Raw genomic sequence first — 18,478 nt, 5'->3', positions numbered from 1 at the left:
ATGAGACACCACTACACAGCCAAACGAATGGCCAAAATTCAAACACTGACACCACCAAATGTTGGAGAAAATGTGGTACAAGAGGAACTCTCATTCAATGCTGCTGGGAATACACAATGGCACAACCACTTTGGAAGATAGCTTGCTAGTTTCTTGCAAAACTAAACATATTGTTATGATCCAGAAATCACTTCTTTTGGTATTTACCAAAATGAACTGAAAACATAAAACCACACAAAAAATTACGTGTAGAAGTTTGGAGAAGCCTTATTAATAATAGCCAGAATTTGGAAGCAACTAAAATGTCCACCAGTAGGTGAATGAGTAAATAAACTGTGGTGTTTCAAGACAACAGAATATTATTTGACACTAAAAAGAAATGAACTATCAAGCCATGGAAAGGCATGGAGGAAATATAAATAAATGCATATTACTAAGTGAAAGAAACCAATCTGAAACAGCTAAATACTGTCTGGTTCTAACTATGTAACAGACTGGAAAAGACAAAACTATGGAGAAAAGACAAATGTCTGTGGTTTCCAGGGGATTGGGGGAGGAAAGGATGAATACACATAGCACAAGTTTTAGTGTAGTGAAACTATGCTGTATAATACTACAATGGCAGATACACGTCATTATACATTTGTCCAAGGCCATGAAATGTACAATACCTAGAATGAATGTTATTGTAAACTATGGATTTTGAGTGACAGTGTGCCAATGTAAGTTCACTGGTTGTAAAAAATGATCTGCTGTGGTACAGTATGCTAACAGTGAAGAAGGTTGTGTGTATGTGGGGACAGGAGTTATATGGAACTCTCTGTACTTTCTCCTTAAATTTGCTATGAACCTACAACTGCTATGGTTTTTACATTTAAATATATATATATATATATATGCAGATCTAATCTAAAAATATGCAAAGTGAATAATAACTGTAACTGATTATAGTTTATTCCTGGAATGCAAAGTTGGTTTAACAACCAAAGACTAACTTAGACAACTTAATAATTTTTAAAAAATGACCAAAGGAGTTGGCACTTGACTTTGAACCTCAAAGTCAAGTCAGTTAATGGATATATCAGTGTATATATCAGACTATTTTGCTTTCTCCTTGTCTCTCAAGGAGAAGCTTCTATGCTACTATTCTTTCTTCATATATCATATATATAATATATGCCCAGAACCGAAATTATACCTAATAATATTTTTGAATAAAGAATTCATGGAAATAAGCCACAAAATCTTAAGAAATCTAAGATCAGGCCGGGCGCAGTGGCTCACGCCTGTAATCCCAGCACTTTGGGAGGCCGAGGCAGGTGGATCACGAGGTCAAGAGATCGAGACCATCCTGGTCAACAAGGTGAAACCCCATCTCTACTAAAAATACAAAAAATTAGCTGGGCATGGTAGCGCATGCCTGTGATCCCAGCTACTCAGGAGGCTGAGGCAGGAGAATTGCCTGAACCCAGGAGGCGGAGGTTGCGGTGAGCTGAGATCGCGCCATTGCACTCCAGCCTGGGTAACGAGCGAAACTCCGCCTCAAAAAAAAAAAAAAAAAAAAAAGAAATCTAAGATCAGTTCAGTAATTCTGTCCTTCAAGTTCTGCTATAGAAAAGGCCTAGAGTTTGCTAATATCAGGTAACATATTGAATTGGCAGCAGAATGGTATTCTACCACACTTGATGCCTTGCATTCTGCAGCTAAAGGGATTTACCAGAAAGGTGTACCAGGAGGGAAATTTGTGAAAAGATCAGACTGGATTCAAAGGGAGGGTGACAAGAATCTTTGAAAGGCTGCCTAAATAAATAAATAAAATATGGAGATTGACAAGAAAAAAGAATAGTAACATAGAAGCTTCTCCATCAGAGACAAGGAGAGAGCCAAAATAGCCTGATAAACACACCGATATATCCATTAACTGACTTGACTTTGAGGTTCAGTGAACAGTAGGAACACTCTCCTTAAAGGGGTTAGTGTTAAACTATTATTAGTGAGTAAACCCTTCTATTTCTACATGCTGTGAACAATTTATAGAGAGTCAGAATAATGTTTCAGAAGCAGAAAAACTCCCCATCTCTACTACCTCAAGACCATGTCTGCACAAGATAAAGAGAGTCTCTTACACAACTTGATCTAAGAACTGAGGAAACCATTACGCTTGGGATAGACAGGGTTTAGCTGATTATGATGTCTTTATAGACTATTCATTTTATTCCAGATCTATGAATTAGGAGACAAAAAAACCCATTCTATATTTCAAGCTAAATTGCAATCTCAGGGCAAAACATTTCATCATTCTCTGGCATATAAGAGTACCTTAGTAAACTTCATTTTTGCAAAGTTACTACCACAATCTTGTTTGTTTAGTCTGAAACCTACCATGATATATAAGTCTGAGATAAAGACAGGATGAATAAAACTTTTAATATGTTAATATGCAAAATAGTATTTCTGTAATCAAATACAGATATTCAGAGTATTTTCAAACTGTAACCCTTTCCAAGTCTCATTTCTGATAAAATGAAAAAATGTCCCTTCGAATTCTATACCCTGTTGAATTTGTGAAAACTTATCTTTATTCTTTTAATTTTCTTTAATTAATAATTTTGGCTTCTTTCTTGAGGCCCATACTTCTCCATTCTCCCAGAAGCACAGGCCCAAAAATATTACTAGTTATCCTCCAATCTTTAGATCACACAAATTAATTTTTATGAAATCCATTTATACATAGAAATGCATAATAATTTATCAACCATCAATAAAGAACATACATGCAACTAGAAATGTAGTTATTGACTACCTTTTCAAGGTGGTAACAGATAAGGTAAACAAAGGTGAAAACAAAAACATGCAAGGGTGTAACAATTTTTTAAACTTTTGAAGAATAACTTCTGGTCGGGCATGGTGGCACATGCTTGTAATCCCAACACTTAGGGAGGCCAATGTGGGAGGATGACTTAAGCCCAGAAGTTCAAGACCAGCCTGAGAAACACAGTGAGACCCTGTCTCTACTAAAAATAAAAGAATTATCCAGGCTTGGTGGCATGTACCTGTAGTCTCAGCTACTCGGGAGGCTAAGGTGGGAGGATCGTTTGAACCCAGGAGGTCAAGGCTGCAGTGAGCCATGATCATGTCACTGCATTATAGCGTGGGCAACAGAGCAAGAGCCTGTCTCAAAAACAAAATTTTCTTAAGAATAATTTCTGAACACAGTCCAGCCCCTCTACGGTTTAACATTGGTAAAAGAAATGCTTCGTTTTTGCAGTACTTAGCCAAATTTTACAGCAAGAGTTTCTATATTTAATTATAATTAAAACCAATGAACTTCTTTTCAAATATTCCATTACATATACTAATAAAATCAGAAAGCAGAAAATTAAGCTGTAACATGTTCAGAGTGTTATGTATTTAGCATTTAACTACTGCTCAAAAAACACATGTATGCTAGTCCTTTCCATAATGTTGTAAAGCAAAAGCTTACCTAAGGAAGTGACCTATTCTACTTTGAGACAATTTGAAACTCTCTGATTAAGAAATTAGTAACTTAAAACATTTTTCCTTGCCTGTCAAAAGTTATGTGAAACTGATTCAACCACTCAACTTAAACTTCACCAGAAAATGACATGAATGTTGATGAAAAACTTGATCATCTAATTAAGTACTACAATCTCATTTACATGTTAAAGATGCCAATATATAAGTAGAGTCTAGCAAAAAAAGGTAACTTTCTCTGAAAGATTATCAGTTTGACATAAATCATGCATATTAAATCTAGTATGCAATTGTATCATAATTATATATAACATGGTTCGTTTGAAATCATTCTCACTTGTAGCCTGGAGTTCATAGGACAAACAATGTAGCTGTATTCCAACTTTACCTACTAATTTAGAAAAAAAAAAAACCCAGGTCAACTGCACTATGATATGACTGAAATATTGTCTATGATTATAAGATGCAATTTTTAACATGGCTCACCAACTGGTTCAAAAGGCCACAAGCTGAATTTCACATCTGCAAGAGAACATATTTGATAATCCTCAAAAAGACACTAGAAATGTTCTTGTGATTTGGGAATTGACCGTCAAGTTAAATGCCAAACCTCAGTCAGTCTGACTTTGCTATAACCCTAAAATGTTTTTTATGTTTCTTTACTGTCAACATGTAAAGCACTAAAATTGATTAGATTTGTAATAAAAGTTAGTATAGGAATAAAAAAATTAACATTTAACCTACAGGTATCTTTCACTTATGAATCCACACATCTCTGAAAAGCTACAGGTACAAAACATGTAGAGTTAAGTTATATATATACATCGGTGTGTCTGTGTGTGTGTGTGTGTGTGTGTGTGTGTGTGTGTGTATACATATATATACACATGGTGACATTTCATTCTAGAATAGTAGAAAGAAAAAAGCATATATAAGGCCGGGCACGGTGGCTCACGCCTGTAGTCCTAGCACTGTGGGAAGCCGAGGCAGGTGGATCACGAGGTCAAGAGATTGAGATCATCCTGGCCAACATGGTGAAACCCCGTCTCTATTAAAGAAAACAGATTAAATTTATTTTAATTTCAAAAAAGAAAAAAAAACCATATATAATACCACATATGCAAAATATATACATCCAAAAATAGTTACATGTTTTCTACACACAAAAAAGTGAATTTTAAGAGGCCTAAAAATGTGAAAGGAAAGTGAACTGAGATATATCATTCTATGTTTTATATTTTATAAAGAGAATATACTTATGTGTTATCTGTGTACCTAATAATAAAAAAGTTTTGTTTTGTTTTGTTTTGTTTCTTTGAAACAGCCCAGGCTGGAGTACAGTGGTGTGACCTTGGCTCACTGCAACCTCCGTCTTCCAGGTACAAGTGTTTCTCCTGCCTCAGCCTCCCAAGTAGCTGGGGTTACAGGTAAGTGCCATTATGACCACTAATTTTTTTGGTTTTTAATAGAAATGGGGTTAGCCAGGCTGTTCTCAAACTCCTGACCTGAAGTGATCCACTTGCCTCAGCCTCCCAAAGTGCTGGGATATAGATGTGAGCCACCACACCCAGCAAAAACTTTGTAAATTAAATCTTTTTTTCTTTACTTAGTGTATAATCTTACAGATGTCTTTCCATTAAAGAAATGTTTGGCTTAATAACATAGTTATATTTTAAAATATGGCAACTCTGAGGGCACAGTGATGTGCGCCCGTAGTGCCCTGTACTCCAGAGGCTAAGACAGAAGAATTGCTTGAGCCCAGGAGTTTGGGGCCAGCCTGGGCAACATAGCAAGCCCCATCTCCTAGAGACTTCTTTCTGAAGACCTGCTTTATAAAGTTATTAGCCAATGAAATAATACCACTCTCATCTCCTAATAAATCTGACTGCTTTACCATTCAAAAAGCAAGTGAGGCATCATTTCTTTAAGTAGTTTTTTACACCTAAATTACTAGCTACCTCTTCATTTCCTAAAGCCATAACAGCTTAAGACCCTATCCCAAAACAGGACAGAAGTGTCATAACACTCCTCATGGCTTTACTGATATTATCTTCACTTTCAGTTTCTGATTCCAAACATATAACACCTATCTGAAAGCATACATGGTAAAGAATCTCAGATACAGTTTTATATTTATAATGTTTTAGAGAATTCAAAAATCAGGGCTGTGAAAAAATGTTTCTAAGTTAGAACAGAGATAAAAAATTGTAAATTTGCCATTACTATCAAGAGAAAATCATACCCACTTTGAAAAATGATAATTGCAGGGAAGAGGACAGCAAAGTTAGACAAATAGGGAGTAGAGGACACACACTGGAGCAGAAAGCAAGAAGTAAAAACATGTTCCATCACATGGTAAAAGTGATACGTACGTATTTTTTTTTGAGACAGAGTTTTGCTTTTGTCACCCAGGCTGGGTTGGCACAATCTTGGCTCAGTGCAACCTCCGACTCCCAGGTTCAAGGGTTTCTTCTGCCTCAGCCTTCTGAGCAGCTGGGATTATAGGCACCTGCCACCACACCCAGCTAATTTTTGTATTTTTAGTAGAGACCCTGTTTCAACCATGTTGGCCAGGCTGATCTCAAACTCCTGACCTCAGGTGATCCACTCGCCTCGGCCTCCCAAAGTGCTGAGATTGCAGGTGTGAGCCACTGCGCCCAGACAATACATATTTTGAAGGTAGAAAAGGGTCAGAAGAACAATAACCTGACTATACATAATACCTCCCAGAGAACAAACCTAACCATAAAAAGGGCACTAAAATATACACTAATACCTGTGACATAGCTGGAAAGCTCAAAAACTAAAGTAAGTGGCTCAGGGAAACAATAATCCGTTAAAGGATCAGAGAAGGGGCCACAGAGGCAGAAGCTACATTTTAGCTCTACTTCTTCTTCCCATATAAAAAAGAGCTGTTTTTTTCCCGATCACTCAAGTTTTTATGTCATATATATACAAAGGAGAATGTGAGGTCTTGGCTTTCTAAAATGAAAATAGCAGATTAAAGGTACACAGCATATCAGCAAAGATAATTATCCAACTAGTAATTTCCTTAGAGACTTATGGTAAGAAAAGATCATAGAATGTTAGTTTATATAAAGATATAAAAATGTATGTGCATGCATATTTAAACTATCATAAAAAATCAATACCTACAGAAACCTTCAGTAGCAAGACCACCGTTTTGCCACTAGAGGGCGAACTTGGTCTTCTGAAAACCTCTAGACAAGAGAAGTTACTTTGACTTTACTCCCCACCCCCTCAAAAAAAGGAGATAATAGCAGAGATTTCCAACCTTTCTTGGTCAATGTCTTTAGCGTCTCAGTAATTTTTTCACAGTAACTCCTAAGCCAAAAGAAATACCTAATTATTCTGTTTAATAAGTAGCTATTTCTAAACAATAAGGATATACGTCCTAACAGTAACCACTAAAAAAACCAAAAACCACATAAATTGAAAAAAAAAAAAAAAAAAAAAGTGTGTGTGTGTGTGTGTGTGTGTGTGTGTGTGTGTGATGGAGTCTCACTCTGTCACCCAGGCTGAAGTGCAGTGGTGTGATCTTGGCTTACTGCAACCTCCACCTTCTGAGTTCAAGCAATCCTGTCTTACCCTCCCAAGTAGCTGGGACTACAGGCATGCACCACCATGCCTGGCTACTTTTTTGTATTTTTGGTAGAGATGGGGTTTCATCATGTTGGCCAGGCTGGTCCTGAACTCCTAACCTCAAATGATCCACCTGCTTCAGCCTCCCAAAGTTCTGGGATTACAGGCATAAGCCACTATGCCCAGCCTCATTCTTAATCACAACTGATTAGCAATATGGGCATGTGTGGCTTTGTGCACTATATACAATTTCTCAAACCTTAAAATCCTATTAAATATCACCCTCATTTCCAGTCCCACAATGACTTTTGTACGGTAGCTGGTTTTCATCACAGCAATCTTAGAAAGAACAGATTCACAAAGATATGATGCCACAGAAAAGGATGTAGTGGTATTTAATGCTGGAACTGTGTATTGCTTCAAATTAACAGTCTAAACCATATCCAACTGATGTGGAATATCACTGAGTTTGCCTCAAAAAATTTAAATATCCCACAGTACCCCAGTGTGTTAGGTGCAGCATACCAGAGTATCTGAGCACATGGCTTGGGGATCACAGCACACAGTTTTAAGTGCTAATAGATAAACTGTTTACTATTTTAATCACTTGTAAAGAGAATTAACTACAAGCCAGGTGATACCAGCTTCTCAGGAAGCTAAGGCAGGAGGATTACTTAAGCCCAGGAGTTTGAAGGCAGCCTGGGCAACATAGCAAGACCCAGTCTCTTGAAAAAAGAAATTAAGTTGGTTTACAGGGAGAGGAGGAGGCACATGGTCTAAGTGCTGACTAGCTACAAAGTTCAGGCAAATCCCTCAAAGGGGAAAGGGAGGGGCTACTTAGAAAGACCGCCTTTTATTTGTTTGTCTTTTGCTTCTCTTAGGGAGAAACATGCAGTCCTCTAGGGTTGTCCATGTACATTCTGTGGGGGTGAACACCCTGGTTCTGGTTAAACAGCTAGTGCTTTTGACAGCTGTGTCAAGAAGGCTTAGGATCAACTACAAAATAAAATGGGTTGTGAAATGTAGTGTGTTTCCCTAACTTCCTGTCTTACCTGAGGAAAAAATAAATTCAATGCAAAAAGAAGATAAAAGAATTAAATGTAGTAATGCTTTTAAAGATCTAAAATGATTTCTTCATATTACTTGGAAAACCAGTTTTTCTTCTGAGCAATAAAAAGAAGACTATTAAATCTGTAAAGGAAGATATCTTTTCCAATTTGAATGACACTTATTGCCTTCATATGATTGTTTTTATAAATGTTAGCTGTGTTAAATCTGGTAAACTACAATTGGAAAGAAGAAAAATAGGAAATGTATTACATATCTTCTTCTGGGCAATAACTTTTCTGAACTTTAAAACACTGCAGATTGAAAGCAGTCTCACTGCTTTCTATTACCACTAATCTAGTACTGAAGAGCCAAAGTTCGTAAGTCAAGATCAGAAACTTTTAAGAACTCAAGAATACAGATATTAATAGAGGTATCAGAAGAAATAGCTTCTAAATTACTAGAAACAGATTGTGTATCAACTCTACTCATTTACAAAGTCCTTGGTTTAGAGAGGACACCAGAAAAGTGACAAAGGAAAGGGTTCAACCTCATAATCTACTCAGTTTTTGCTTTTTACTATTTCATCAGTTCGCAACTACCAATACTCAGAAATCTGTGCCACTGACAAATGCTACCAACTTCAACTGGAGTCAAACAGTATGTGGTAAGAGTGATTAGCTAAATTTTTAAAAAATCTATTCAAGGAATAACTGGTTAAAAAAAATCAATGTTCTATTCCTTTAAAGAATTTTCAGGCCGGGCGCGGTGGCTCAAGCCTGTAATCCCAGCACTTTGGGAGGCCGAGGCGGGTAGATCACGAGGTCAAGAGATCGAGACCATCCTGGTCAACATGGTGAAACCCCGTCTCTACTAAAAATACAAAAAACTACCTGGGCGTGGTGGCGCGTGCCTGTAATCCCCGCTACTTAGGAGGCTGAGACAGGAGAATTGCCTGAGCCCAGGAGGCGGAGGTTGCGGTGAGCCGAGATCGCGCCATTGCACTCCAGCCTGGGTAACAAGAGCGAAACTCCGTCTCAAAAAAAAAAAAAAAAAAAAAAAAGAATTTTCAGAACTATAAAAGCAATGGAAAATATGTGATCTGTTTTTCTACAAAATTTAGCAGGTCCCTATAAATACCTATAATCCCAAAACTCTGTATCTAGAAAAATAATAAAAATAAAATGTGATTAGTTATTTTTTTAAAAAAATGCTTGAAAACCTAGGGCAAACAACATGGCTATGTCAGTACTTACCTGCTGAATGATTTTGGATGTTCTCTGAAGATTCTCTCTAGGAGGAACTTTACCAAATAATTTCCAACCAGGAGCACTATGGACAACTGATTTGAGTTCCTTTGTCCTTTTTGGAAAAAGGTTTCTGAAACACAGAAAAGTTACATGAATTGTATTTTTTTGTAACCAGAGAGCTATTTAACAGTAATTTTATACTAAGTTTGCTCCCAAGGCAAAAACAAAAATATTTTTAAATAAAGCTTTTTTTTTTTTTTTTTTTTTTTTTGAGACGGAGTTTCGCTCGTTACCCAGGCTGGAGTTCAATGGCGCGCTCTCGGCTCACTGCAACCTCCGCCTCCTGGGTTCAAGCAATTCTCCTGCCTCAGCCTCCTGAGTAGCTGGGATTACAGGCACGTGCCACCATGCTCAGCTAATTTTTTGTATTTTTAGTAGAGACGGGGTTTCACCATGTTGACCAGGATGGTCTCGATCTCTCGACCTCGTGATCCGCCTGCCTCGGCTTCCAAAAGTGCTGGGATTACAGGCTTGAGCCACCGCGCCCGGCCTAAATAAAGCTATTTTTATTATTTATACCACTATTACTTAGAATAACAAAGCTCAATTAAGAATATCTGGCTTGCCGGGCGCAGTGGCTCAAGCCTGTAATCCCAGCACTTTGGGAGGCCGAGGCGGGCGGATCACGAGGTCGAGAGATCGAGACCATCCTGGTCAACATGGTGAAACCCCGTCTCTACTAAAAATACAAAAAATTAGCTGGGCATCGTGGCACGTGCCTGTAATCCGAGCTACTCAGGAGGCTGAGGCAGGAGAATTGCCTGAACCCAGGAGGCGGAGGTTGCGGTGAGCCGAGATCGTGCCATTGCACTCCAGCCTGGGTAACAAGAGCGAAACTCCGTCTCAAAAAAAAAAAAAAAAAAAAAAAAAAAAAAGAAAGAATATCTGGCTTAATACATAAAACAAGTAGGGCTTAAAACCTAGATGATGGGTTGATGGGTGCGGTAAACCACCATGGCACACATATATACCTATGTAACAAACCTGCACATTCTGCATATGTGTCCCATAACTTAAAGTAAAATAAAATAAAGAGTATCTGGCTTATACAGAGGTATTAGAAGAATCATCAACAGAAATAATAAAAAGATAAATTTGAAGGAAAATGATAGCCATAAATAAGATGGAAACATTTGTTTAACTCAGCTACAAAGTATACTAGAACTGACTGTACATGAACTTAAAATTAATAGTGAAAATTCTAAGAACAAAAACATTTAAAAGAAACTATATAAAAGTTAAAGAATTAAGTAATATTTGGATAAATATTATTTACAGTAATAATTTATAATAAAATTATATCTATTAACCCTCCATTGCTATAACACATATATGTAACCTGTTTTTCCTAGGCCAGCTATGTACAAGAAAGCTTATCACAAGAGTCAATATATAACCAAGGAAGAAAGTATCTCTTACTTAAAAATCTAAAAAAAAAAAACAAAAAAACCCTGCACAAGTATTAAGCATTTTATCTATTATCTCCATGCCCTAACCAACCCAATTAAGTATCTATTTTTTTATGTAAGCAGCGATGATACTCAAAATACGTATGCTCCAAAACAACATGACCAAGCAGCCCAAGAACTATTTAGAAATAGGCACTGATAAAGTCAACTCAGTATAAAACCTTTGCATAAGCTATAAATGAACATAAAGAAAATTTAAATTCACACATACAATTAGTTACAAACAGTTTCAAATAGGTTGAAGTCCCAAATAATTAGATTTATCTACACTCAAAATGCCATATCAATATATCTTAAAAGTACAGAATCGTGATAATAGAAAATAAGTTTTTAATGAAAAATGTTGAGGGACTCCTACAAAAGAATGCAGGCTAATCAATAATAAAGAAAAGAAATGGCCAGGCATAGTAGTTCATGCCTGTAATCCCAACACTGGTAGGTCAAAGCAAGAGGATCACTTGAGCCCAGAGTTGAGACCAGCCTGGGCAAAGTAATGAGACCCTGTCTCTACAAAAAATAAAAAATAGCCAGGCATGGTGGTGCACACCTTGTAGTGCCAGCTACTTGGGAGGCTGAGGTGGGACAATCACTTGGGCCCAGGAGTTAAGGATGCAGTGAGCTACGATATTACCACTGTACTACAGCCTGGGCAACAGAGCAAGACCCCTCCTCCAAAAAAAGGAAGGAAAGAAACTCTTATTTCCTCAGGTGTATAATGGAGATAAACATATGACACTTAGAATAATTGCTACTTTAAGACACTCTGGAGGTTTCACCTCAGAGACCACGTACAGTGGCTTAATTCTCTACCTCATAAAATCACTAAACAGCTGAAAGTTTTCAATAGTGAATATGCCAAGGACTAGGAATACTTCTAAAAAAAATTTTCAAGCTTCAAAGAATGGTTTATTAATATAAACAATGTTTGATAAGTTGTGCACTACTTATCAAGAAAACACTTTGTAGCTGATTTAAACAAATGGTTACATCTTATTTATGGCTATCATTTTCCTTCCAGTTTGTTTATCTTTTTATTATTTCTGTTGATGATTCTTCTAATATCTCTTAGCTCCAAATTCACCTTTATGCTCTGGGATAATAGACAAAATTCCTTTAATCATTTCTCCTTTAAAACAAACATGAAATTGTTAAGCTTTCTGGGTAGAGGACACCAAAAGGAGGCAATGAAAAAGGGGCTCTCCTGTGGTTTCCAGGGGCTGCACAGTGGATCAGGGGTAGAAGTGTGAGGACATCCGGTAAAACTCTGCTTAGCCAGATGCCCAGACTGCAGCCTCTCAGCAAACTTGCAGCCTTTTGGTGAACCTGCAGCCTCAACCTGGAGATGGTGTTCCTGAAGCCTGCTCAACGTAAAAACAACTCCACCAAAGGCTTCCTGCCAGCATCGGTGTGCCAATTTCCTCTGCAAGCCCCACACAGGCCAGACAGTTCTCACCAAGTCATACTTTCTCTACAATCTCTATGTGACCTGTCTGCACCCTAAAGGTTTCCTATCTACTCATGCTGATAAACACAGGAGAAAATCTTTGTCACCATGGCTTATGCAAAGAATTATTGGATATGGCACCAAAAGCATGATAAAAGAAAAAGTTTATAAAAGTTTTTCTTTTATAAAAGAAAAGTTTATAAAGTTTCTTTATAAAAGAAAAAGTTGATAAACTGGGCTTAATTAAATTTAAAACATTTGAACCTCAAAAGACATCATGGGGCCGGGCGCGGTGGCTCACGCCTGTAATCCCAGCACTTTGGGAGGCCGAGGCAGGTGGATCATGAGGTCGAGAGATCGAGACCATCCTGGTCAACATGGTGAAACCCCGTCTCTACTAAAAATACAAAAAATTAGCTGGGCATGGTGGCTCGTGCCTGTAATCCCAGCTACTCAGGAGGCTGAGGCAGGAGAATTGCCTGAACCCAGGAAGCGGAGGTTGCGGTGAGCCGAGACTGCGCCATTGCACTCCAGCCTGGGTAACAAGAGCGAAACTCCGTCTCAAAAAAAAAAAAAAAAAAAAAAGACATCATGGATACAAAATGATAGGATGGAAAGATCTAGGGGTCAGTCTCCCCACTAAAGTAAAAGTTGAGCTAGAAGGAGTAACTAGAGCTGGGTACGGGTGGCTCACGTCTATAATCCTGGACTTTGGGAGACCAAGGCAGTGGACCACCTGAGGTCAGGAGTTCGAGACCAGCCTGACCAACAAGGCGAAATCCTGTTTCTACTAAAAATACAAAAATTAGCTGGGAATGGTAGCATTACACACCTGTAATGCTAGCTACTCAGGGGGCTGAGGCAGGAGAATTGCTTGAACCCAGGAGGTGAAGGCTCAAGCCGAGTGAGCTGAGATTGCACCACTGCACTCCAGGCTGGGAGACAGAGCAAGACTCCGTCTCAAAAAAAAGTAAGAATTTTTTAAAAAGTAAAAGTAACTGAAATCAAGTACTTTAGTAGAACTCTGGGATCTGATCAAACCCTTTTAACAACCAAGGGAGTATTTGATTTAAAAAAAAAGGCTACTGGATCCTTCGTAAGTATTAATAAGCAGCATGTATAAACCAATTATTCTCCCCCATTCCTCAGAACCACCATCACCACTACCCACCACCTCTTGTGGCAGTGGGAATAGCAGCCTATGTTCTTGGAGTAGCTAGTTGGTGCCAGGACTGATGGGGATCATGTCCTTCAAAATTTAGAGTTGTACATTTTGGTTGGTCTGGAGTGCCCTAAGGGACAGATGCAGGCACATGCATGTTTCAGTACTCTCTACAGCAGTAGCTTTCACTGTCAGTATTTTTATCTGAACGCCAAAGGAGGTAAAACCTTTTTTGTCTCCTTTTTTAAAGCCAGATATCTAAGGAAATCTTTGTCAGGTCACCAGCTAACCACAGAGACAACAGAACAAAAACTTGTGACTATACACAATATGGAATAAACACTCTGTAAAAATAGCTTGTAAATAGGTGGCTTTAGCCCTCACCAAGCAAAAAAAGCAATCACTGAGGAGTGGGAGAAACAGATTTATAGAGTTACCATACTATAATATTCAGAGTATCCAGTTCTCAGCAACAACAACAAAATTACAAAACATGACACATAGAAATGGGAAAGTATAGCCCATTCCCTAGAAAAAGGAATTTGACAAAAATCATCCCTGAGGAAGCCCAAACAACGTAATTATTAGTCAAACACATTAAATCACTTCATTAAAAAAAAAAAAAGGTCCAGGAGACTGAAAATAAAAAACATGGACAAATAACTAAGAGGGAAAATGAATAAATAAAATGAGAATATCAGTAAAGACAGAAAGTATAATAAGCAACCAAATAAATTGTGGAGCTGAAAAACAACTAAAATAAGAAATTTGCCAGATGCATTCAACAGCAGATTTAAGCAGAAGAAAGGATTGGCAAATGTAAAGATATGAAAATTGAAATTGTCCACTCTCAGTAGTAGAAAGAAAAATGAAGAAAAAGGAACAGAGCCTGAGAGGCCTGTAAGATATTACTATGTGTACCATCTATGTATCATAGAAGACCTAGAAGAAGAAAAAGACAAAAAGGCAGAAAAAGGATGTGAAGAAATAATCAAAAACTTCTGAAATCTGAGGAAAGACATAATCTACACATCCAAAAAGCTCAACAAACTTTAAGCAGGATAAACTTAAGGAGATTCACACTGCTACATTATAGTCAAACAGGTGAAACTCAAAAACAAAGAGAGAATTTTGAAAACAGTAAATGAGAGGTACCATCAAAACCAGGGATCCTCAATAAGATTAACAGCTTATTTCTCTTCAGAAACCACAGAGGCCAGAAGTAAGATTACATAGTTAAAGGTCAGAAAGAAAGATAAAAATTATCCACCAAAAATTCCACATCCAGCAAAACTATCTTTCAAGAATGAAGGAGGGGCCAGGCACAGTGGCTCGCACCTGTTTTATCCCAGCACTTTGAGAGGATGACGTGGGCAGACTGCTTGAGGTCAGAATTTCCAAACCAGCCTGGGCAACATGGCAAAACCCCATCTCTGCTAAAAAAAAATACAAAAATTAGTTGGGTGGTGGCACACGCCTGTTATCCCAGCTTCTTGGGAAGCTGAAGCACAAGAATTGCTTAAGCCCAGGAGGCAAAGGCGGCAGTGACCCCAGATCATACCACTGCAGTCCAGCCTGGGTGACAGAGCAAGACTATGTTTCAAGAAAAAAAAAAAAAAAAAAGAAGAAATGAAGACACTTCCAAATAAACAAAAGTTGAGGGAACTGATTACCAGTAGACCTGCCCTACAAGAAATGGTAAAGGGAGTACTTCAGGCTGAAATTAGAGATTAGACAGTAACTCAAAGCCATGAGAAGAAATAAAGAACACTGGTGAGATTAACTATACAGGTAATTTATATAGGTAAAGAGAAAAGCCAATATTATTGTAGTTTTTGTACTAGTAACTCCTGATTTTTCCCACATTATTTAAAAGGCTAATATGCAAACAATATTTTTAAATTTCTGTTAATGGGCACACCATCTACAAAAATGAATCTGCAACAATAACACAAAGGAAGGGGGACAGAGGGATAGTAGCACAGTGTCTGTCCATGTCTGAAACTAATTTGGTTTATTTAAACTAGGTTGTCATAAGTTTAAGATGTTAATCGCAATCTCTAAGGCAATAGGAGAAAATAACTAAAAAAACAGAGAAACAGAAAGAAGAAAGGAATCACAATGGTAGACTAAAAAAATTCAACTAAATACCAAAAAAAGGCAGTAATGAAGAAACTGAGAAACAAAAAACATGTAACACATAGAGAATAAAGAGCTAAACGGCAGAAGTAAATCCTTCCTTCTCAGTAACTAATGTTCATGTAAGTATATGAAAGTCTCTATTAAAAGACAGAGATCAGTAGATTGGATTTTTAGTCTATTTATATATCGTCTACAAGAGATTCATTTTACAAAGAAAGCTACAAAGAGGATGAAAGTAAATGAATGGGAGAAATCATATTAAAAGCAAACAGACATAAAAAGAGAGTTGGATTGCCTATTGTCAGACAAAATAGACTTTAAGTCAAAAGAAATTACACGAAACAAAGAACTACGTGTTGGAAATAAAATGTTCAATCCAGCAAGACAATATCACAATTATAAACATATACACACCTAACAACACAACCACAGTAAAATAGTCTTCTCAAGTGTTCTTGAATCATTCTCCAAAATAGACCATGTGTTTATTCACAAAACAAGCCTTAATAAATTTTAAAAAAACTAAAATCATACAAAGTATCCTTTCTGACCACAATGGAATAGAACTGAATAATGGAACCAATAAGTCAAAGAAGAAATTACAAGGTAAGTCAGAAAATATTTTGAGATGTATTAAAATAGAAACATAACATATCAAAATGTATGGAACACAGGCCAGGCACAGTGGCTTACTCCTGTTATCCCATCACTTTAGGAAGCCGAGGCAGGTGGATCACTTGAGGTCAAGAGTTCCAGACTAGCCTGGCTAACATAGCAAAAATCCCTCTCTACTAAAAATACAAAAATTCGCCAGGTGTGGTGGCGTGTGCCTGTAATTCCAGCTACTCAGAAGGCTGAGGCACCAGAATTGCTTGAAACTGGGAGGCAGAAGCTTCAGGGAGCCAAGATGGCACCACTGCACTCCAGCCTAGGTGACAGAGTATGACTCTGTCTCAGATAGATAGATAGATAGATAGATAGATAGACAGACAGACAGACAGACAGACAGAGCAAAAGCAGTGCCTAAGTAGGAAATTTGTAGATTAAGCATCTGCCTTAAAAAAAAAAACAACAACATATTAATAGGCTGGGCACAGTGGCTCACCCTGTAATCCCAGCACTTTGGGAGACCAAGGAGGGCAGATCACGAGGTCAAGAGATCTAGACCATCCTGGCCAACATGGCAAAACCCCATCTCTACTAAAAATATAAAAATTAGCTGGGTGTGGTGGCACATGCTTATAGTCCCAGCTACTCGGAAAGCTGAGGCAGGAGAAGCGCTTGAACCTGGGAGGCGGAGGTTGCAGTGAGCCAAGATAGCGCCACTGTACTACTCCAGCCTGGCAATACAGTGAGACTCTGTCTCAAAAATAAATAAATAAATAAATAAATAAACAAATAAAACATATTAATAACCATACTGCCTACCTTAAGGAATTAGAAAAACAGTGAACCAAATCCAAGGCTACTAGAAGAAAATAAACAACAAAGAGCAATGTCGATATGAATAAAGTAGAGAACAGAAACAACAATAAAGAAAATCAATAAAACCAAAAGCTGGTCCTTTGAAAAGATCAACAAATTTAATAAACCTTTCGCTAGATTGACTAAAAGTGGGGAGAACACTAAAACTGCTAAAAGCAAAATGAAAGCAGAAACATGACTACTAATTTCACAGACTTAAAAAGTGTTAGAGGGCCGAGCGTGGGTGGCTCACAGCTGTTAATCCCAGCACTTTGGGAGGCTGAGGAAGGTAGATCACCTGAGGTCGGGAGTTCGAGACCAGCTTGGTCAACATGGTGAACCCTGTCTCTACTGAAAAAATACAAAAATTAGCTGAGTGTGGTGGTGGGCACCTGTAATCCTAGCTACTCGGGAAGCTGAGGCATGAAGAATTGCTTGAATCTGGGAGGCAAAGGTTAGAGTGAACCAAGATCATACCGCTGCACTCCAGCCTGAGTGACAGAGCCAGACTCCATCTCAAAAAACAAACAAATAAATAATTAATTAATCAAATTAGAGGAGAATACTACGAATAACTGCTCACAAGCAAATTTGATAATGAAATAAAAAATAAAATCACTAGAAACACATCAACTACCAAAACTGACTCCAGAAGAAACAGAAGAGGAGGGGACCTATAAGTAAGGAGGTTCATATACAATCTCAAAGGACCACCAACAGTCAAAACAAATCTTGAAAAAGGACAAAGTTGGAGTACTCACTTTTTGCTTTCAAAACTTACTTCAAAGCTATATTAATAAAAAACAGTGTGGTACTGGCATAAGGACAGACAGTATATAGAACAACGGAATAAAATAGAGAAGCCATAAATAAACTCACAAATATGGTAAACCAATTGAAATAAAGGGACCAAGACCATTCAAGGGGACTAAGACATCTCTTCAAAATGAGGTGCTAGGAAAAGTGGATAGCCGCATATACAATAATGACATTAGATCCATGATATATATCTGGATGAACATCCTAAATGCAATAAGCCCCAATACATAAGACCACAAACACAATTAACAAATGCTGGCAAGGTTGGGGAGAAATTGGAACCCCGGTGGGCATGTAATATAGCTAAGCAACTGTAAAAAAGAATTTGGCAATTCCTCAAAATGTTAAACATAGAATTACCATATGACCCAGAAATTCTACTCCTAAATATTTAACCAAAGAATTGAAAACAGAAACACAAGCACTTACACACAAATGTTCAACATTATCCACAACAGCCAAAAGTGGAAACTCAAGTGTCCACCAACAGATGAATAAACAAAAGGTAATATAGACATATGTT

The 18,478-nt window shown here is 37.7% G+C and overlaps 1 protein-coding gene across 3 annotated transcripts in view; it reads right to left on the bottom strand.

Annotated features, from left to right (window-relative positions):
* TBC1D12 (TBC1 domain family member 12) overlaps window positions 1-18,478 on the bottom strand; it is a 124,710-nt gene that overhangs the window by 67,924 nt on the left and 38,308 nt on the right. For all 3 annotated transcript variants that reach the window (XM_039465331.2, XM_039465332.2, XM_074382605.1), the window contains exon 2: window positions 9,402-9,525. In XM_039465331.2, coding sequence (XP_039321265.1) covers window positions 9,402-9,525 — 124 coding nt within the window. The remainder of the gene's footprint in view (window positions 1-9,401; window positions 9,526-18,478) is intronic.

The sequence above is a fragment of the Saimiri boliviensis genome, chromosome 12 (assembly GCF_048565385.1).
Source record: "Saimiri boliviensis isolate mSaiBol1 chromosome 12, mSaiBol1.pri, whole genome shotgun sequence".
NCBI classification, from domain to species: domain Eukaryota; kingdom Metazoa; phylum Chordata; class Mammalia; order Primates; family Cebidae; genus Saimiri; species Saimiri boliviensis.
The sequence above is the reverse complement of the archived record's forward strand: the minus strand, read 5'-3'. Positions and strand labels throughout refer to the sequence as shown.